This window comes from Colius striatus, chromosome 22 (assembly GCF_028858725.1).
Source record: "Colius striatus isolate bColStr4 chromosome 22, bColStr4.1.hap1, whole genome shotgun sequence".
In the NCBI taxonomy this organism is placed as follows: domain Eukaryota; kingdom Metazoa; phylum Chordata; class Aves; order Coliiformes; family Coliidae; genus Colius; species Colius striatus.
Genome location: NC_084780.1, coordinates 3,825,292 through 3,846,176, shown reverse-complemented (window position 1 = coordinate 3,846,176; position 20,885 = coordinate 3,825,292). Strand labels below are relative to the sequence as shown.

Below are 20,885 nucleotides of genomic sequence, written 5' to 3'. Positions count from 1 at the left end.
GCTTTGGGGTGGGCAGGACAGGGGCTGGGGTGGGTAAGAGAGGGGCTGGGGTGGGCAGAAGGGCTGGGGATGGGCAGGAGAGGGGCTGGGGGTGGGCAGGAGAGAGACTGGGAATGGGCAGGAGAGCGGCTGGGGATGGGCAGGACAGGGGCTGAGGTGGGCAGAAAGGCTGGGAATGGGCAGGAGAGGGGCTGGGGTGGGCAGGAGAAGGGGCTGGGGTGGGCAGAAGGGCTGGGGATGGGCAGGAGAGGGTCTGGGCTGGGTAAGAGAGAGGCTGGGGTGGGCAGAAGGGCTGGGAATGGGCAGGATGCAGAATGACCATCTGCAATGGCTTTAGGATGGGGGTGATCACTTGCTTTGGCTTTGGGGTGGGGGTGACTGATCTGCTTTAGCTTTGGGGTGAGAGTGACCACCTGCATTGGCTGTCCTGGCCTGGGGCATGTGGATGCCATGTGCTGCCACTCACCAACACCTCCCTTTGTCCTCCCTCCTCATCCTGCACCAAGGGGTCCTGCAGCCCTGGAGCACATGTTCTGCACAGATGGGTACAAACCAAGGCTTGGGTGGCAAAAGTGGGTGCTTACACCCAGCCAGCACCCTCTCCTCCATTCCTGGGCTTTCCCCTCCCATTTGCTAAAGCCACAGTTACTCTTCCCACTGCTTTTTGAGACCCCCCCAGTGCAGGTTTCTGTGAGTGCAAGGGAAAAATAAATCAGCTGCACATGGTCAGAGTATATTCAAGGTCTGTTCTTACAGGAACTCATCTGTTCCCATCCAGCAGCCCCTGGCAGCAGCTGGTTGGGACCCCCAGGCACTGCCCCTGCTGCAGCCTCCAGCCCCATGAACCAACCAGAAAAGCAAAATGAGTGCAGAAGAGAGGAAATCAAGGAGCAAACCCACTTGTGAGCAAACCCACTGTGGAGCTGAGGGCTCTGGCTGTGCTTTCTGCCCACACATGCTATTTTAGGACCCTCTCTCTTCTGAGCCCTGGTCCTTGTGGGGAGGTGGGTACAGCCCCATGGGCCAGAGACCCCCTGAGACATCAGCAGCCACAGATCTCAGAGCAACATCACTTTGGCCACATCCCTTCCTGGATGAGGCTGCTGCAAAACAAAACCAACCCAAACCAACACACCAACCAAAAGCATCCCCTCCTTTTCTTTGGTCCTTTTTAACCATTTGAAGGCTGTGCCACCTGTGTGCATCTGAGGCAGAGACTTGCCCCCAGCACCAAACCCCATGTTGCTGCTTTGGGGGTGTATGAAACTCCAGTTCAGGGCTAGTGGAGAGGAGGGTGCTGCCCTCATGGACAAGATAAAGGGGGTGAGGAGAGGGGTGAGTGCCTCCTGCCACTGTTTTCTGTCTGCATGGAGTTGCTCTGCACCCTGGGCCTGAGGGTGGCTCAGTCTCTTCTCCCATCCATGGTTTAGTAATCAGACCAGGAAAGCTTTCATGTTCACAGCAAAAGAAAAAAGCCCTAAAAACAGAAGGAAAAAAAACCCCAAAGTTTCTAGTTTAAAAGTGAAAAGCTCCAAGTGTTAAATCAATCAGAGGCACATGCTCCCCTGGGTGATCAGCAGCCTGTGCCCTGTCACAAGCCTTCCCTGTGGGACTGGGGGAACTGATGGAGGGATGAGGACACAGGGTGCCCTGTGCAGCTCAGCACCCATGGGTGCTGCCTCAGGACCTGGGATGGGCACTGAGGGCTGGTGGAGGCTCGTTCAGCACAGCCCAGGAAGCCACCAGTGAGTTGGCTGAGGTTCAATGAGCCCTGGAAAAGGGCCACTGGAAAAAAGCTTAAGTGAGTTTGGCTGGGATGGAGCAGCAGAGGGAAAGGGGATAGAACAGTCTATGAATATTGGCAGGGTCTAGACACAGCTGGGAGCCAGGCACCGTGCTGGGCTGTGAACTGTGGGGCTGCCAGGTAGCTGCAATCTGCTCCCTGCCCTGTCCCAGCCCCATCCCTGTCCCAGCCCCATCCTTGTCCCAGCCCCATCCTTGTCCCAGCCTCATCCTTGTCCCAGCCTCATCCCTGGGCAGGATGTGACCCAGGCTGGGCCAGGGCAGGGAGCAGATTTCCAGCTCAACAAACCACCCCCTGACATGGGCATTGCAGCCAGCCCCAGGGTCAGCTGGTGAGGAGTGGAAATGAGGACCTGTATGACCTGCTGTAGCTCTCTGGCTACTCCAGCACCCACAGAGCAGAGCAAGTCACTCCTCACCCCTCCAACACCCAGCCTGACCATTGCTCCCTCACTGCTGAAGAGGGATGAAGAGCTCCTCATTGCTCTTCATCCCACCAGGATGAAGATTGCAGGTTGGTTCTTTTTTTGGGGGGGGGGGAGGAGGAGGAAGGAAAGAACTTCTCAATAAGCAGGTAACAAAGGCAGCAGAGCAGCAGCCTGATAGGTAATTTCTTTTATTGCATTTTATAATGCCATTGTCCATACAGATTACATGCAGCTAGACCTACTGTACAGGGGTTTACCGTCTGCCAAAGCAGACACACGGAAGTTCAGAGTACAAATACACAGCAATGCTATTTCCTTTATACAGCACGAGGCAGCGAGGCAGCAGTGGAGGCAAAGGGCCACTTTCACACATCCTCCCTCCCCTCCAGCTCCCTCACAGCCTCAGCCCACCTCCCCAGACATCCCCTTCCCACCCAGAGCCAAAAAGGATGGAAGGAGAGGGGAGGAAAAGAAAAGGTTGTGGCCCAAGCTGGTGCTTCTGCTGCTCCCAGCCTGGGCACCCACCTGGGTTCCCCCCTCCAGGGCCATCACAAGCAGCTCTGGGGAGCAGATGGTCTCCAAGGCTCTGGCCTGTCCCTGTCTTCCCCAACACTTCCAGGACAAAACCCTAGATCCAGGGAGATCCCCTGGGGTGGTGAGGCTGGCTGGGTGTGTAAACAAAGCAAAGAAACCCTTTGGTTTAATGCAGTTTCAGCTGCTGCTTTCCCTTCGGCCTCCCCATCAGCCTCCCCACTGCTACCAGTGTTACCAGCACCTCCTCCCCCTCAGCACTGGTTTCTGACCCCACTGGCTGCACCCATGCTAGAAAAGAAATCACTGAGGGGAAAAAAGATCCCCAAACCCATGGGAAACTGAGTAATTCCTTCAGTGAGAGACACCAGAGATACACCTTTACTTCCAGAGAGGTGCCCACAGCTTCCCCTCACAGAACTGCCCTGGGGGAGGGGGCAAGAAACAGGGAAAGAAAACAAAACCCCCCCAAACAAACCCTAAAAAGAACAATTTGTGTTGGTAGGTTGAAACCCAGTATATATATATCTCAATATATACAGACATACAATTCTGCCACACATTGCATTTGGTCCTTTATCCCTCCTTCCCCACCCCCCTCCCCGGTGTGTGTTTGAGGTAAGAGACGTGGGATTCGGTAAAACTCAACCCAGCAAAAGACAGAGAAACCAGAGGAGGGAGAAGGGTGGGCACAGGCAAGGCTGAAGAAGAGGGAGAAACAAGGTACCTGGGTTCAGATGAGACCCTGCAGAGGCTGCTGGACCGGGCAGGGGGTAAGAGAATGAGTGAAAGTTACCCCTGAGTAGCAAACCGGGCCCTGTGTCCCCTGAAATCACCCCCTGTGATCGCTGCTGTGGGCAAGAGGCTTCATCTGGAGCCACAGAGCTTTCCAAACCTGGGCATGTCTTTAAAGAAACTCCTTTATATTTAGATATATTTTATATATATATAATATATATATCTCTAGAGTGCTCTCTGGAGGCAGGATGGCAGCTACAGGGAACACCAAGGGCAGAGGGGACGGTGCTGGGGTGGCCTTGTGGGGTCTGGGGGTGATGGCAGATGGGCCCTGGGTTGGCCCTGTGGGGATGTGGAGGCATGTAGCTCAGCCTGGCCCTGGGAGGTGTTTTGGGGGATGTCTGTACCTCTGGAACAAAAAGGTTCAACAAAGAAATCGGAGCCTGAGAGGGAAGGGCTGTGGCTGCTAAAGGGGGCTGTGGGTGCTAAAGGCCTGGGCTGTGGGTGCTAAAGGGGGCTGTGGGTGCTAAAGGCCTGGGCTGTGGGTGCTAAAGGGGGCTGTGGGTGCTAAAGGGGGCTGTGGGTGCTAAAGGCCTGGGCTGAAAATGGGGTTGCAGAGCTGCTGGAAAACTGAAGAGTGTGAGGAAGGTGAGGAGAAAGGCCCCTGGAAGAGCAAACAAAGGGGAGCAGCTACTGAAACACCTCCCTGAAACAGTGAGGGGTCTGAAGCCAGGCAGAGCTCAAGGGGACGTGGGGAAGGCTCTGTCAGGACTCTCCCAGCAGCAGGTGGGAGATGGGGCCAGCAGCATTGGTGTGATGGCTCATAGCCCTCCCTGCACCCATGTGAGCCCCATGGTGCCAGCAGTACCCACAGGCATCAGCAGTGCCCACAAGGCATCAGCAGTGCCCACAGGCATCAGGCTGCACAACCTCCCCCTTCATGAAAGGACAAACCACATCAGTACCAGGCTGGGTCATTCCCAGTACCAGGCTGGGTTATTCCCTCCCCAGGGACACAGGAGTGTCCCAGACACCAGCACTAAGGGTGATTTGCAAGCCAAAGACCCCAAAGGCTGGAGGGAGGGCAAGTGATCCCCTGCTGAGGGTGAGCTGTGGCTGAGCAGCAGTGGAGGGGCTGTGACCCCCTCTCCCCAGCTCCTTCCTGCAGGTAAAGCAGCAATGGGTGATGCCAACCCCCCCTGTGGCAGCTGTAAACGTGTTTCAAACAATAACTTAAAGGAATGAAAAGGACATTAAAACAAAAGTCAGAAAAGCAAGCAGGGGGGAACAATCTGGGGCACCTTTGGCCTCGCAGCAGCATCAGGGGCACAGAGGGGGGACAGGGCTGCACCCACGCTGCAAGAAAAGGGGTTCAGTTTGTGCCCCCCAGTCTGGGCAAGGTCTTTGGTGTGGGGCAGAGCCCAGTGGGTGAGGGGCAGTGGGTGAAGCCCCTGTCCTGGGTCTGTGGCAGTGGTGAGGGTGTGAGTGAGGCAGCAGTGTGAGGTGAAACAGGGGGAGGGGGGGCAGCTGGCTCAGGGCAGCCCAGCCAGACGTAGGGCTGGGGGCATTCACTGGGGCTTTAGGCTGGGAAATGGGCCCCTCTGCAACATCAGCTGGGGAGGGGGAGGGATGGTGTTGACCCCTGTTAATAACCCCATTGGGCTGTGCCTCCTTCCCTGCTGGGGGAACAAGGCTTGGGGGGGTTCACTCAGCCTCACTGATGGCTACAGGGGGGAGCCAGGGAGCCTCCATCTCTGCAGCCACCTGGGCACTGAAGATGCAACAGGATCATCTGAGGTACAGGGTTATCCTGAGGGCACAATGCCACAGGGCCAGGAGCCCCCTGAGGATGTCACAGAAGCAAGCACACCCCCACCCCTCCCAACCCAAAACACAGCTCCCAAGACCCTGGCACAGGGCTAGGGGGCCACGTGCTGGGGGCAGTGACACAGTGCCCACCACCCCACCATCCAAAACCCGAGGTACCAGGCACAGGGGAGGAGGCAGCAGCACTCAGGGCTGCTTCAGGACACATCTGGGCTCAAAAAACGACAGCAGCTCCACCTCCATCACAGCAAGTGCCCCAAGACCCCACGCTGTGTGCCAGGACAGCCAGTGCCAGCCTGGCCGTGCCAGGGAAGGTGCTGGTCACTGGGGAGGCTGCAGGAGGAGCCTGGCACTGGGTACCCACATCACCACCACCACAGAAAGAAAGAGCAGGGAGCAGAGGGCTGTTTGGTTGTGTTGTTCTTGTTATTATTAATATTTCTCTTCTCTTTTTTTGGCATCTTTACCATCTGTGCAGCTCAACTACCCACCTGCTGTCTCTAGAAATCTTTTGGTATCTTCCCATCTGGATGCACACAAAGGGATAACAAAAAGAAAAGCTGAAGGGAGGGGAGGGGGGGAAGCCCCAGCAGCAGCAGAGTGGGCACAGGGTGGCACCAGGGTGGGCTTTGCTCCTGGCAGCACGGCCAGGCTGTGGCTCACCGTCGGCTCTGCCAACACAGCTCCTCGGTGGGTGCCTCCCTGTGCCATGGCCTCTCCTCACAGACCCTGCCCTGGGCTTTGGAGGTGGCACTGGGCACACAGGGGACCAGGAGCCTTTCCCTGAAGGCGAAGCTGGGCCGTGGCCACCCCTGCAGGGGCTGGGAGAGGCGTCACCGCCGCAGCTGATGCTGAGGGGGAAGCGGGGAGCCGTGTCCTTGCTGGTGGTCTGCTGGGGATGGTCATCACTGCTGGGTGTCACCAGCTGCCCCTCACCACTGGGGACCAGGGGGCTTGAGGAGGGGGCTTAGCAACCTGCCAGAGGTGACAAGGCAAAGGAGACACTGTCCTGCTGATGTCCTCGTCCTCCAGCCGTGAGCCAACGGTGCAAACCCGACATCCAGACCACGGCAGGGGTTTGCCCCTGATTCTGCTGCTTCTTCCCCCAAAGCCAGGTGAAGGCAGCACCTGGGCAGGGTCCACAGTCCCCTCCTAGTGCAAAGCCCACTGGGGGATGGAGAGATGCCAGCAGGCTCCTGCCATAGCCCTGGGAGGGAATCCCAGTCGCTGGAGCAGCAGAGCAGGGGGGACAGAGTTGCCTTCCCTGTGCCTACCGTGCGTGGGGAAGGGAGGAGGGACCATTTTCGGACAGAAACAACCTACCATCCTCGTTCACCAGTCACTAACCAAGGGAAGAGGGGAGAAAAAAAGTCCAGCTCTTGGGTTCTGGCTTCTCTTGGCACTGGGATGTGCCCCTGCAGCAGGGCTCGCTCAGCGCCGGGGCCGTGGGGAGCGTCAGCAGCGGGACGTTGCACCAAGGAAACCCTTTTGCTCTGTGGAAGTGCCTTGAAAGAACAGGTTAACGCCGGAGGTCACCCTGGGGAGGTGGGAGCTGTGGCTTGGGCTCCGGCCAGGAGGGTGGGAAGGGGTTTTGCCCCTCAGTGAGGAGGAGGAAAGGGTCCTTAGGACAAGTCTTCCACCGGCAGCTCCTCCTCCAGGTCCCTGTCGTCGGGAATGGTCACATTCTGGTTGGTGGGGCCCATCAGGGACACAGGTCTGCTGTCGTCCTCTGCCTCGGCTGGCTCCTCCTTCACGTGCACTGGATGGCTGTGGGGAGGGAACCCTTGAGCCTGGGGGAGCCCAGCCCATGTCCCACTGGCTGACAACCTCTGGGGCCAACCCCCACGTGGCCCGATGGATGGGAGCCATGGCAGGAGGCACACAGCTCTCACACAGCTCCCAGTGCCCATGTGGCACTGTGCTCAGCTCCAAACCTTCCAGCAGCCCAATGACACCATCCTGCAGCCCAGTGACACCTTCTACCAGCTCAGCAGCACCCACCAGCAGTCTAATAGCATCCTCCTGCAGCCCAGTGACACCCATCAGCAGTCTAACACCCACTAGCAGCCCAGTGACACCATCCTGCAGCCCAGTGACACCTTCTACCAGCTCAGCAACACCCACCAGCAGTCTAATAGCATCCTCCTGCAGCCCAGTGACACCCACCAGCAGCCCAATGACACTCTCCTGCAGCCCAATGACACCCTCCTGCAGCCCAGTGACACCCACCAGCAGCCTGACACCCAGTAGCAGTAGCAGCACACTGACACCCTCCAGCAGCCTGACACCTACCAGGATCCTAGTGACACCCACCAGCAGCCTAATGACACCTTCCAGCATCCTAACACCCACTAGTAGCCCGGTGACACCCACCAGCAGCCCAATGACACCCTCCAGCATCCTAACACCCACTAGCAGCCCAGTGACACCCTCCTGTAGCCCAGTGACACCCACCAGCAGCCTAATGACAACCTCCAGCATCCTAACACCCACTAGCAGCCCAGTGACACCCTCCTGTAGCCCAGTGACACCCACCAGCAGCCTAATGACAACCTCCAGCATCCTAACACCCACTAGCAGCCCAGTGACACCCTCCTGTAGCCCAGTGACACCCACCAGCAGCCTAACACCCACTAGCAGCCCAGTGACACCCTCCTGTAGCCCAGTGACACCCATCAGCAGTCTAACACCCACTAGCAGCCCAGTGACACCCACCACAGCCCAATGACACCCTCCTGCAGCCCAGTGACACCCCCCAGCAGCCCAATGACACCCCCCAGCAGCCCAGTGACACCCCCCAGCTCCATCCCCGCTCTGCCCCAGGCTGGGCTGACCTGTACTGCTGCGGGGACAGCCGTGGGCTGGTGCTGCCGTTGCTGTTGACCTGCTCCACGGTGCTGCTGACGTCGTCGTGGCCCACGTGCAGCATCCCGCTGGCAGAGCTGGTGTTGATCATGGTGGGGCTGTTGAGCAGCGGGAAGCTGCTCTCTGCCAGCGCCGCCTGCAACAGAGAGAGCGACAGCAGCTCGGGGAGGGTGCGACAGGGAAGGGTTCAGTGCTCCCAGGTCCCTGCCAGGGATGGGGATGGCTCCTTACCTGGTAACTCGCGTTAAGTGCTCCGTAACCCAGCCCCGAGATCATGTTTTTGACTAAAGTTGGACTCCTGCAGAAAGAGACAAAGCAGAAGGATGCAGGGCTGAGCTCTCCCAGCCTGGGGATGGGGTGGGGGTTGGTGGTTGAGGTACAAGAGCAGCTCCTGGGATCTGGGTCGTGCAGGAGAGGAGAAACCCACCCTGTCATCTTTGGTGGCCTTCGCTTTTGGTACTCGTGCTCGTCCACAGTCCACACAGCTCCCTTGACGTTCTCCACGCGCACAAAGCACTTGTGCAGGCTCAGGTTGTGGCGCACGGCGTTCTGCGGGCAGAGCAGGCGGGAGAGCTCAGTGGCACGGCCTTCACCCCGCCACCATGGCCCTCCTCTTCCTCCCCATCCTCCTCCTCACCCAAGCCCTGCAGCTCCAGGCTGCCCTGGCCACGCTCAGCTTGCCTCAAGCCCCTGCAAATGCTCAGCACCGTGAGGGTTGAGGAGCTGACGGACACGGCCCCGTTTCGAGGGACGAGTCGCACCAGCAAGGACCTGGGAGCAGAGCCACCCTCTCCCCTGCAGCTCACTCAGCAAAGCCACTTCATCTTCTCCTTTCCTTTTCTCTTTCCCCTCTCCCTCCCTTTCTGCTCCTTCCCCTCCCTTTCTTCTTTACCCTGACCATCTTTACACTTCTAAATGTAAAATAAAGAGACACACACGTAGGCAGACAGCGCAGCCCCGAGAGATACCAGCTCCCTTTTCCCCTTCCAACTCCCTGCCATTTGCTACTGCCCCTATTTCATTACCAATTTTAATTTGCCTCTAATTAAATCCTGTGTATTTTTCCGACTCACTTGCTAATCCATGAGGGAGGCAGGAGGCTGGAGTGGAATCTCTCCGAGCTATAATTACAAAGGGCCTAATCACGCCGGGGCTCTGCCTTTGAATAAATTTCCTTGCATTAAGGTTCTCAGATTCTCTGCCTTGCAAATGAGAATGACCCCAATTTCAGGAAGTTGGCCTCAGAGGGTTCTTTTTTTTTCTCTCTATCTCTTTTTTTTTTGCTTCTGAGCCCCTGATTCGTGATGAGAGACTAATTCCTCACGCTACAACATTAACAGCAATTGCAAAGGTCGAACGGGGGGCTGGATAAACAAAGGAGCTGGCCAACACAACAAGGCAAAAGGAGACACAAGGATTGAACCCCCACACTCCCCTCCATGCTGGAAAGTGTTAAAGAGTTCCCAGAAACTCGTCAAATTGCACCCTCACCCCCTTTTTCTTCTTTTTATTTAAGGGTGAAATGAAACAAAGCTGGGCTCTTTGCATCCTCCTCATCCATCCATTCCCCTATCCCTCCATTCACTCTTCCATTCATCCCTCCATTCATCCCTCCATCCCTCCATCCATTCCCCTATCCTTCCATCCATCCCTCCATCCATCCCTCCATCCATTCCCCTATCCCTCCATTCATCCCTCCCCCCATTCCTCCATCCATTACTCCAACCATTCCTCCCTCCACCTCCCCAACCATCCCTCCATCCATTCCCCTATTCCTCCACTCATCCCTCCATTCATCCATCCCTCCATCCATTCCTCCCTCCATCTCTTCATCCATCCCTCCATCCATTCCTCCCTCCATCTCTTCATCCATCCCTCCATTCCTCCATCTCTCCATCCATTCATCCATCCCTCCATCCATTCCTCCCTCCATCTCTCCAACCATCCCTCCACCTCTTCATCTATCCTTCCATCCCTCCATCCATCCATTCCTCCATCCATCCCTCCATCCATTCATCCATCCCTCCATCCATTCCTCCCTCCATCTCTCCAACCATTCCTCCATCCCTCCATCCATCTATTCCTCCATCTCTCCATCCATCCATCTATCCCTCCCCTGGATGTCAGGTTGCAGGGTGGTGGGCAGCAGGGACAGGCTCCTGCTCCCCTTGCTATTCAGCAGAGCCAAGCCAAAGAGGACACTTTGCAAGAGGTTCCCTGGCTCCCAGGAGCCAGTTCCCAGGTGCTGTTTGATGTGATTTTTGGGGGGTGAAGCCCTGAGTTGCACCAGGAACTCACCCAGCTCCCTGGGTGCTGGGTGCCATCATCACTCTCACCCAAAGGGATCAGCTCTGTTTGGGACAGGCCCTGGTCCTCAGACCAGAGGAGGCTCTGGCTGCACTCAGCACCACTCAGACAGATATCCCAGGGAGCTGGAAACCCAAAGGGGGACCCCAGACACTGCTCCGCTCCCAGGCCAGTGAGGGAGCAGGATGAGCCCCTGTCCCCAGCTCTGTCTTTGCACTGCCTCTGCACATCCCCCACTCCCTGCCTGTGCCTGGGGGCCCTGAAGCCCAGCCAGGGATGGGTCCTGCTGCTGCCCTTGAACCCCAGTCCCCTGGCAAGCAAACACAGGACTTCCTCTCCTGGATTCCCTTCCTGTGCACACAGGGGACTCCTCATCCAAACAAAGCCCTGATTAAAGTCAAGCAGTGTGGCAAAGCCAAAACCTTTCCTGCAGCATGTGGAGATGCAGCCCTGGCCCAGCAGAGCCCACATCCCCCTGGTGACACCACAGCCCCTGCTCCAGGGCACCTGCAGGTACATGTTTGCAAAGGCAAAAGTGGACAGAACATAAATGCTGGCACTGAGCAGGATGAGATTCAGCATCACCAGAGTCTGGGATGCCCCATCCTGGGTGCTGGCTCCAGGACATGGAAGAGGTGCCAGGCAAGACCTTTGACATGGGAATTCCCCCACCTGGTGTCGAGGGCAGGTCCCTGACTCATCCTACCATGGCTTCTGTGTTTCCACAGAGTATCTGCTCAGTGCCAGACTTGCCTGCACTGTTTGCTTCTCATCTTTGTCTTTTCTAATGATGTTTGCTTTATGCCCCTGGCCTTGCTCCCTGTGCTGTGCCTGTGGGCACCCACATCACTGTCCTGCCAGGGGATGGGGCACCCAGTTTGGCCCCCAACACCCCAGCCCCACCCTGGGGGGAAGCATGTCAGGGACACAAAGATGCTGGAGGGAGTGGAGCATCTGCCTTGTGCTGAAAGGCTGAGGGAGCTGGGGCTCTGCAGCTTGGAGAAGAGGAGCCTGAGGGGTGAGCTCAGTCATGTTACAAATCCATCAAGGGTGGGTGTGAGGAGGCTGGAGCCAGGCTGTGCTCAGGGATGGCCAATGACAGGACAAGGGGCAATGGGCACAAGCTGCAACAGAAGAGGTTCCAGAGACACACCAGGAGGAATTTGTTCCCTGTTGAGGTGAGGGAGCACTGGCAGGGGCTGCCCAGAGGGGCTGTGGAGGCTCCTTCTCTGGAGACATCCCAACCCCATCTGGATGAGTCCCTGTGTGCCCTGCTCTGGGTGGTGCTGTTGTGGCAGGGGGGTTGCAATGGATGAGCTTTGCAGCTCCCTTCCAGCTCTTGAGACTCTGTGACTGTGAGATGAGGGAGCAGCCACAGCAGAAATGGTGTTTTGCCAAAGAGACGAAGCATGTTATTGCTTCCTACATATCCCCCTCCCTCTGAAGCAGCCTGGCCTGTAAGTTTGGAGGGAATCATGCCCCACTCCAACTCTCTTTTAAGCCCCTGACGTCCCTTTTGGTGGTGGAACAGGAGGAAATAAAGAACAGCAAGAAAGGGAACCAGAAAGGCTGGGGGATGCCTCCTTGAGACATCAGCTCTGCCCTCAGGTAACACGGGGTGTGGGGCACTTGCAAGGAAAAAAACCCAAACCAAAGTTGATTTTACTAGTGAAAGGGCAGGAAAAAGACACTTTCACCTGCCATTATCTCATTCCACTCAGTAGGTGTGAGGCTGCCCTGCACAGCCCCTGCTCTGCCCCACGGTGTGACGTGTCCTGGGGGCAGCAGCAGCCGCCCTGGGCTCTCTGCCCCCATGTCCCCATCACCCTCCACCCTGTCCCAAAGCTGAGGGTGTCCCCATGGGCTGTGACCAGCGATGCTCCCAGGCTGCTCCTTGGGCTTGCAGTGCAGCTGTGTGCCATGAGGGGGACCCAGGCTGACACACGGCCACAGCCATCACCAAACCCAACACTCAGCTCCTTCTTTCCCGGCTCCTTCCCAGCTGAGGGGATCCTGGGGAAGGGCTGTGCCAGAGCCAGGGGCCACCCACAACACTCTGTAGCCAAAAGGTCTGTTACTCACCCAGAGTTTGCTGTGGAGAAGCAAAGCCCTGCTGCTCTGCTCTGCAGCAGCAGCAAACACACGGGGGCCCTGAGCTCCAGCAGAAGTGATTTCTCCTTCTAAAATGCACCATCTCACTCCCACCTTAGAGGGGGTTTTTGGTTTCTGTGTTAGTTTCCCTCTGCCACTTGAGCAGGAGGAGGCTGTGTCTCCATAAATACATGCAGTGGGGAACAGTCAATAACTCTTCCCTGCTTGGGGCAAGAGCTGCTCCTTCTCACAACCTCCCTCTTCCTCTGAGGTGACTTTTCTTGTTGCCTCACTTTCTAAATGACCAAGAGACCAGCAGCCCCAGTGCCTGCCCCAAAACTCACACTAGTCAGCCCAGGCCAGTGACAAACAGGTCTTTGGACCAGCACCCATACCCTCAGCCCATTCTACCACCAGCCCTGAGTTATCATTAACCTCATTTGCTATTTCCAGTGTCTCCCTCTTTCTCCCAGCACCGTGGAGGGCAGCTCTGCTCCTGCCCCAGCTCCCCACAACATCCATGGCCCTGCATGATGCCTCCCCAGAGACCAGGAATGAATGTTGAGGGGGGTAAAAGGTGGGATTTATCCACAAAATCAGTTCCTGCATCATCTCAGAGCTGTGCAGTGCACCTCTCCTTTACCACAGGTACTGATACATGCAGCAGGTAGCCCTGGGTGGGATGGGGGGAGCACTGTGGGATGGGGTGAGCCCTGGGTGGGATGGGGGGAGCTCTGTGGCATTGATCAGGGTTGCTCTCACCTTCCAGGTGGCTGTGTTCCTCCTGAAGTAGGCAAACATCCGTGTGAACCAGTTATAGATCTCGTTCAAGGTCAGCTGCCTGTCGGGGGTCTCCAGGATGGCCTGGGAAACCAGAGAGGGGACAAGAGCATCACCTGTGATGTCCTGGCAGGGTTTCAGGGGCAGAAATGAGGAGGAATCAGGGGGTGTAGAGGCTTCCCTGGGGACCAAGCAAGTGGAGGTGAGTGTGGGTTTGGCCAGGGGCAGTTCTGGGGTGCAGAGCTGACCCCATGGCGCGGGGAGCCGCTCACCTGCCGGATCAGCGAGGCGTACGTGAAGGGCGGCCGGACATCGGCGTTCTTGTAGAACTCGTGGTTCTGTGCAAGTTCTGGAGAGGGGGAAGAAATGGAGGGGGAAAGAATTATTATGGTTGGAAATGGCCTTTAAAGTTACTGAGTCCAACCACTGTCCTCACCCTGTCCAGCCCAGCACTGACCCACAGCCCTCAGCACCTCAGCCCCACGCCTTTGGGATCCCTCCAGGGCTGGGCACTGCCCCAGCTCCCTGGGCAGCCTGGCACAGGGGCTCACACCCCTCTCAGGGAAACAGTTCTGCCTCAGCTCCAGCCTCAACCTCCCCTGGGCCAACTGCAGCCCATTGCCTCTTGTCCTGTCATTCATTGCTGGTGAGCAGAGCCCGATCCCCAGCTCCCTGCAGCCTCCTGTCAGGGAGTGTCAGAGAGTTCTGCTGGCTGCCCTCAGCCTCCTCTTCTCCAGGCTCAGCACCCCCATTCCCTCAGCCCCTCCCCAGCCCCTTGTGCTCCAGCCCCTTCCCCAGCTCTGTGCCCGGCTCTGGCCACGCTGCAGCCCCTCAGTGTCCCTGTGGCAGTGAGTGAGGGGCCCAGCACTGACACAGCCCTGGAGCTGCAGCCTCCCGAGGGCCCAGCACAGGGGACAATCCCTGCCCTGCTCCTGCTGCCAACACTGCTCCTGATCCAGTCCAGGATGCCCTTTGCTTCTTGGCCTCCCTGGGCACGCTGCTGGCTCCCGTTCAGCTGCTGGCACCAACCCTCCCAGGCCCTTTCCAGCCCCTGTGCCCCAGGCTGGAGCTCTGCCTGGGGTTGTTGTGGCCCAAGTGCAGCACCCAGCATTTGCTCTCATTAAACCTCACCCCATTGCCCTCAGCCCATGGCTCCAGCCTGCCCAGGGCCCTCTGCAGCCCCTTCCTGCCCTCATGCAGATAACACAGCTTCATGTCATCAGTGAACTGACTGAGTGGTGCCCTCCATCCAGATCACTGACTTTAAGACCTGGACACTACTCAATGGTGAGTGCAAGAGCCCCATCCTGGTGCTCACCTGAAGATATTGGGGTGCAGAACTTCTCTGAGTTCCTCCTGCGGATGGGCCCCACGTTGTGTAAAGTGGAAGAGCTGATGACGGAGGGGCCCTGCCGCAGCGGGGTGATGGGCGCCGTGGCGGAGGTGGGGGGATGAGGTAAGCCGTCGGGGAACGTGTCGGAAGTGCTCTTGGACAGGGTGGCACTGGAGACCAGGTTCAGCTGCAGGGACAGGCAGGTGGGCACCAGTGCAGGGAAGGTAGGGGCTGGGAGAAACCCCCAGCACACCCACAGCTCGGCAGGGCTGAGCTGGCTCGGGCCGCAGAGCAGAGGGCAAAGAGCTTGGGGTGGGGGGGAAGCTTGTTGGGCTTGGCAGGGATGGGAGGTGACTGTGGGATGGGGATGTAGCCATGGGATGGAGTGCATCTGCTTATGTCTGAGCTGGTGGAGCAGCACACAGTGTGCCAACACTCCTTTGGTTTCACTCCCCACCAGCACAAGGGATCAGGCTGTGTGTGCCAGGGTGAGGCCAGGGCATGCCCATCCTGGGCAGCCTGTCCAGCCAGGCTGTGGTGAGCATGCACAGGGCAGGGAGGGCACAGCAGCTAGCAGCAAGGGAAAAGGGGAGGAGAGGGGGAGGCTGCAGGTTTGCCCAAGGGCAGGAGGGGGATGCACTCTTACAGGTTGGCTGAAAGGCTTTGGCTCTGAAGGTCTCATGTGAAGATGGGCCATCATTGCCTGGAGACGCTCGCTCTCCTTTGCCAGCTGCAGGAGGCAAGAAGCAGAAGGGGAGATGGTCAGGCAGTACCAACAGTCACTGCAGAGGTGTCTGTGGCCTGGAAGAGCTGCCCACTGAGGCTCCAACCCTGACTCTGTGCTGGCAGCATCCTCCAGCATCCCCACAGAAGCCACCTCCTGCCTGATGTTGAGCCCTGCTCAGAGCTCCAGTGGCACCATGGCTCTGCAGGGGGCTGTGGCACCCATTGCAGGGTGCATGGGGGCAGCTGCTGCTCCAGCTCCATGTGTGCAGCCAGGTGGAAAATCTATGGTGAAACAGAGCCATTTCTCACACCTTCAGGCTGCCAGCCTCCAGCACAGCCCCATCCCAGCCACCCACTGCAACCCTCACTCTCCTTTCCCAGGCATTCCGGTCTGCGTGCCCCAGTGCCAACCATTCCCTGCACCCTGCTCCAGCCTCCTGCTCACCAGCAGCTCCCTGTCCATCCATCCACCCATCCCTCCCTCTGTCTGTCCATCCATCCATCCATCCACCCATCCACCCATCCATCCCTCTGTCCACCCACCCATCCTCCCGGACGCCCAACATCGCTTTAATTGCCCACTCCCTCCTGTTTACTCCTCAGAGTGCGAAGAAGGGTGAAATATTCACTGTGGCACCAGGAGAGACTTTGAGCCCAGAGGAGCCGATGGGACCTGACACCAGCTCTCTTCCCGTCACCTTCCCTTTCCACCGCAGCCCCTCAAGCTCGGGGCTCAGCCCCATCCCCGCCTGCTCCTGCCAGCCAAACCCCCTCCTGGGGCAGGCACTGGAGGCAGCAGCTGGGCCAGGAAGGAGTTAAAAGCAGCAGCCAGCACGGAGTTTGCTGCAAGTTTGGAGCAGCTCGGATGCTTTCCCGCTGTCGTGGTGCTCATTAGAGCTGACAGGTCTCCCCTCGTGATGCAGACGCTCTCCCCCGGCACAGCGGGAGCTCCGCGCTCAAAACTTTATAATTGGTAGCTCCAGTGGCAGCTTCTCCTCTCTGCACACACAGCTTTCTGCTCGCCCTTCAGCTGCTTTTTCTTTTCCTCTCCCCTTCCTTTTCCCTCTTCTCTTTAAGCTCTGGTAATTGCTTTCAACCTCTGGCTTTAGCGAGGGCTGGGGAGCAGGATGCGATCGCCCAGGCGGCTTCGCAGCCTCCCCGCACTCAGGAAGGTTTTGTTGTGTCTCTCCCTCACTCTGCAGCCACTGTGTTTGTGGAGGAGGCTCCTGATGTTGCCACACGTTATGGTCTGCTGCCCTCTGGGGCTGGCACCTGTGGTACCTCTGAGTTTCTCACTGTGAGGTGAGGGAGCCCTGGCTCAGGCTGCCCAGGGAGGGTGTGGAGGCTCCTCCTCAGGAGGTTTCCAAACCCATCTGGACACGTTCCTGTGTGACCTGATCTAGGTGGGAGCTGCTTTGGCAGAGGGGTTGGACTGGATGATCTCTAAAGGCCCCTTCCAACCCCCACCATGCTGTGATTCTATGATACCCACTCATGACACCCATCACCATGCACAGTGATGGGCCACAAACCACTTCCAGCTCCTGCCAGCCCCTGGGACCAAAGAGCCAGGCACACAGGCACCATCCTGCCATGGGGATCTCAGTGAGCAACCCTCTGACACAGATTCCTGTCCCATCTTGCCTTCCTTCTCAGCCACAGATCCCTGTCCCATCCTGCCTTCCTTCTCAGCCACTCAGAGGTCCCAGGATGGAAATCCCTCCCTCTTCCCCCCTCTCCCTCCTCTATTAACTGATTTACACAGGGCACAGTGGGGAGCTGCAGACACTGGGAAAGGCACTATTTAAAGATCTGGCTTTCCAAAAATAGCACCCCAAAGTTGGGCTCCAAAGACCACACTCAATCATCAACATGAAGTGGCCTAATTTCTTGAGAGCCCAGCAGCTGTGTGGCTCTCACTGCAGGGGCATGGCTGGGCACAAGAGCTGAGGCACACAGCTCATGTTCCTCCTGTGGGCACACATTCCCCAGGCACCACGTGCCTTCCAGGTCTGAAGCATCTCCTCCTACTCACAGGGACACTTTGGGCAGAAGGAATGGCTGGTCCCTTCCTCCAGCCTCATCAAAACTGTGCAGGGATGCTGGTTTTGGAGGGGGAACCAAGTCTCAGGGTGCCTCAGGTCTTATCTCCAGCAAGGTCAGCACTTCTATTTGAGGAGGATGCATAAAAGGAGTACCTTAGGTAGCTGCTTATCTTACTATGGTCCCAGCCTCTCTAAACCCCCTCCTGCAGAGAACAGCCAAGGCCATGGAGTTGGAAAGGTGATGGAGTTTTAAACCTGTGTCCTTGGAGGCCGTGGTGGGACCCACCTGTATTTCCAGCTGCTGTACCACTTGCATCTGGACTCGACACTGCGCCGTGCTTCGGTCATCAAGTGCATGTTCTGTATTGAGGTGCCTGGGGAGGAGAACACTGGGGTTTATGCCTGGATGTGCCCAAAATCTGGCCCCCTCCACTGAGGCCACACCTGGAGTGAACCCTGACCTGCAAACCACCTGTACCACAGCAGCAGCCAGGGATGTGCACGGTGATGCTGGTGCTGTGCTGGGGATGCTCCAGCACTGCTGCCCCAAGGGTGAGCAGCAGAAGAGAAACCATGGCAGGAAAAGCAGACAAACAGTCTGGGCTGTGCCTCCTCCCTGAACTCGGGGCTGGAGGGCTGCTGGAGACAAGCTGCCCTGCCCAGAGCAGCCCCATGGTGTTTAGGAACAGCCACTGGCTGATGGAAAGGCCCTGAGAAGGGCTGTTGGCAGGAGGTGCCCAAGAGGACCTGAGGAGCAGGTTTCCAGGACAAAGGCAGCATGTGGAGGTTTACTCAACACCCTCTGAGGAAACCCCCAAGGCAGAAGGTGACACTTCCAGGGAGCTCCTCACCCCACCACTTTCATGCCTTATGTTTATATGGCACTTTATGTTCAGGCAGCACAAGGACCTTTGATCCTTGCCACCCTCCCTCCTTGGGAAGGGCTCCTGGCAGAGGCAAGCAGCTGGTGGCAGGGATGTCACTTGCTGCAGAGCCAGGGACATCCCAACATCACCTTATGGTGACCCTGACCCCTGGACCCAACAAAGCCACAGCCTGGGGATGTACCCAGCCCCAAAGAGGTTGCATGGCCAGGCCATGGCCTTGCTGGGCTGGGTCCAAACCCAGGAGGAGCGGGACAGGTCGGAGGAGGAATGCTGGGTGGCAGGGCAAACTGTATCAGGGCCAGCCTGGGAACACTTTAAAAGGTGGCACCTGATGCTGGGAAACACACAGGTGTCCCAGGGTCGTGGGCCAAGGCTCTCCAGGATCAAGGCTGAGGCTTTTCTGCTGAGCCATGGCAGGAGAAGGTGCCTCAGGAACATCTAACCTCAGTCGGGATGCAGAAGGCAGCGGGAGTCTCACCCGCCTGTTTATGAGACTTCCAGCCCCAACTTGCACAAACAAGTTAGGTAACTGGGACCAGTTGCCAGGGCAGTGTGTGAGCAAATCCAGTCAGGTGCCTCAGCCCCACTCTGCAGAGCTGGGGCTGCCCAGGCTGCTCGCTCCTCTCCCTACATGGCAGACTGAGGGCACGGCTGTTTCTCCAGGGAAAAAGCTACAGAGAGCTGAGGATGTGCTCAGTGGGAACAGAGACATCTCCCACTGACCCTCACAGGCTTTTACAAACTACTGCTCAAAGGATGCACCTCCCTTTCCACTCCAACTTTCTGAGCTACTCCATGAGGTGTTGCTCAGAGGAGGCTCGAAGCCAGTGTCCAGACTCAAAGCACAGTCCAGGCTGCAGCTGGACTCAGCTCTTGGGAGCTGTAAGTTTCCTTTCTGTCTGTCCTCTGACAGAAACACTTCATTAGTATTGCTGGGGAGCCTGAGCCTTGGGAAGCTCGCTCCTGCCACCACTTAGGTGTGCTTAGGGGGGCAGGCAGGTGGGATGCAGGGACCCTACAGCCCCGGCTCTCCCAGCACTGTGACCCAGCCTTGGCCACCCCCTGCCAACCCCAGCTCCAGCTTCCAAAGCAGAGCTTGCTTATCTGCCCTGTGCCATGTAAACATGCCTGCAGAGGCGGGAGGAGATGCCTTATCTAGATTTTACCCCGTGAGTCAGAGGAAGGAGGATGCAGGAGCCTGACTCATTCAATCACTCAATCCCCACCGGGCTGCCTTCGCACCTCCTCATCCTCCGGTGCCAGAGGCCTCTGCCCAGCTCCCTCCCTGGGAACGAGTAGCAAGGGATGCTCCAGCCAGAGCTGTGGCCCTGAGAGTTTGGCAGCAGATAGGATTGGTTTGTAACAAGCCCCAAATCTCCCTGACAGGGAGAGCAAAGCGCCGGCGTGTCTCGGCTGCCGCGGCGAGCAGACAGCCGGAGAGGCGGCGGGGGGGAAGGAGCAAGCAAAGCCCGTCAGTTCCTTCTGATGTCTTTGCTAAAAATCCCAGCTACAAAGAGATCTAATTGCAAATGAACTAATTAAGTAAACCTCTGACGAAGCGTGAAAACAATTTGTTTGACCCTGACGCTGGCAGAGGGCTCTCTGACAGCGGAGTTAATCAGTCAGCGCCGGGGCCCAACGCGGCGGCAGCGGTGCCGCGCCGCCATCTGCTTCCTCCCCTTCCCCCTCCTCACCCCCCCAGGAGGGGAGCTGCAGACTCCCCTCACCTGCTGCCCGCTCCTGCCTGCACACTCTGGGTCTCTTCTCCTCTATCAGCAATCCCTGGTGTGTTTTTTCTCCCTTTACATTGGGATCATCCCTCAAACAGCCTTCGGGGTGAGTCTCCCTTTCCACACGCCCGGTGTTGTCCCGGCCTGAGAGCACAGACTCTGCTCTCCTCCAGGAAAGTATCTCCCAAAAAGGAGGTCACTTACTTGACAAACTGTCCCAAGTCCTCACAGAGGGTTTCGCAGCCGGGCCACTTGCACTCTCCGTGGCCATAAAGCGGGTGGGAGCCGGGGGTCTCTTCGTGGGAAGAGCTGCAGAAGAGGGAAAGGGGCTGTCAGATGGGGCAGCCACGATGCTCCAGTGTCCCTGGGCATGGGACCAGCCCTTGGGGACCCACATGATGGCTCCCTGTGAGCACACAGGCGCAGCAAACCAGCAACAGGGCTTGTTTCTGGGATGGGCAGAAAGCCCACAGCCCCCCCAACTTTGTTGCCAGCCCTGTGGGTGATAAATCCCGGCCCCTTCCACCTCTCCAGGGGTAAAAACACAAAGTGCCAGGGCCTGGCACAGCCCTACCTGTCCCTTCTCGGCGTGTGCATGGTGCTCTGTCCATTGGGCAGAGGGTGATGGGAAATGGGAGGCGAGACCTTGGCGGCCGAAAACGAGGTAGAGTTGGAGGTGTTGGTGGTGAGGTCGAGACCTTCTTGCTTAATGCTGTCCTCAACGGGCTGGGCAGCCGTGACCTCCTTCCAGAGCTGCTGGAGGTCTGAGGGACACACAGCTGCAGTGTGGGGAG

General features: G+C 57.8%; 1 protein-coding gene across 3 annotated transcripts in view; it reads right to left on the bottom strand.

Annotated features, from left to right (window-relative positions):
* Positions 1 to 2,400: 2,400 nt before the first annotated feature.
* The window catches only part of FOXP4 (forkhead box P4), a 66,413-nt gene continuing 47,928 nt past the window's right edge, over positions 2,401 to 20,885 (bottom strand). For all 3 annotated transcript variants that reach the window (XM_062013327.1, XM_062013330.1, XM_062013328.1), the window contains exons 7-17: positions 20,666 to 20,870; positions 20,296 to 20,400; positions 17,761 to 17,848; positions 15,350 to 15,433; positions 14,689 to 14,890; positions 13,643 to 13,719; positions 13,353 to 13,454; positions 8,620 to 8,741; positions 8,424 to 8,490; positions 8,162 to 8,328; positions 2,401 to 7,094 (exon numbers count right to left, since the gene is read on the bottom strand). In XM_062013327.1, coding sequence (XP_061869311.1) covers positions 6,950 to 7,094; positions 8,162 to 8,328; positions 8,424 to 8,490; positions 8,620 to 8,741; positions 13,353 to 13,454; positions 13,643 to 13,719; positions 14,689 to 14,890; positions 15,350 to 15,433; positions 17,761 to 17,848; positions 20,296 to 20,400; positions 20,666 to 20,870 — 1,364 coding nt within the window. In that variant the 3' untranslated portion in view covers positions 2,401 to 6,949. The remainder of the gene's footprint in view (positions 7,095 to 8,161; positions 8,329 to 8,423; positions 8,491 to 8,619; positions 8,742 to 13,352; positions 13,455 to 13,642; positions 13,720 to 14,688; positions 14,891 to 15,349; positions 15,434 to 17,760; positions 17,849 to 20,295; positions 20,401 to 20,665; positions 20,871 to 20,885) is intronic.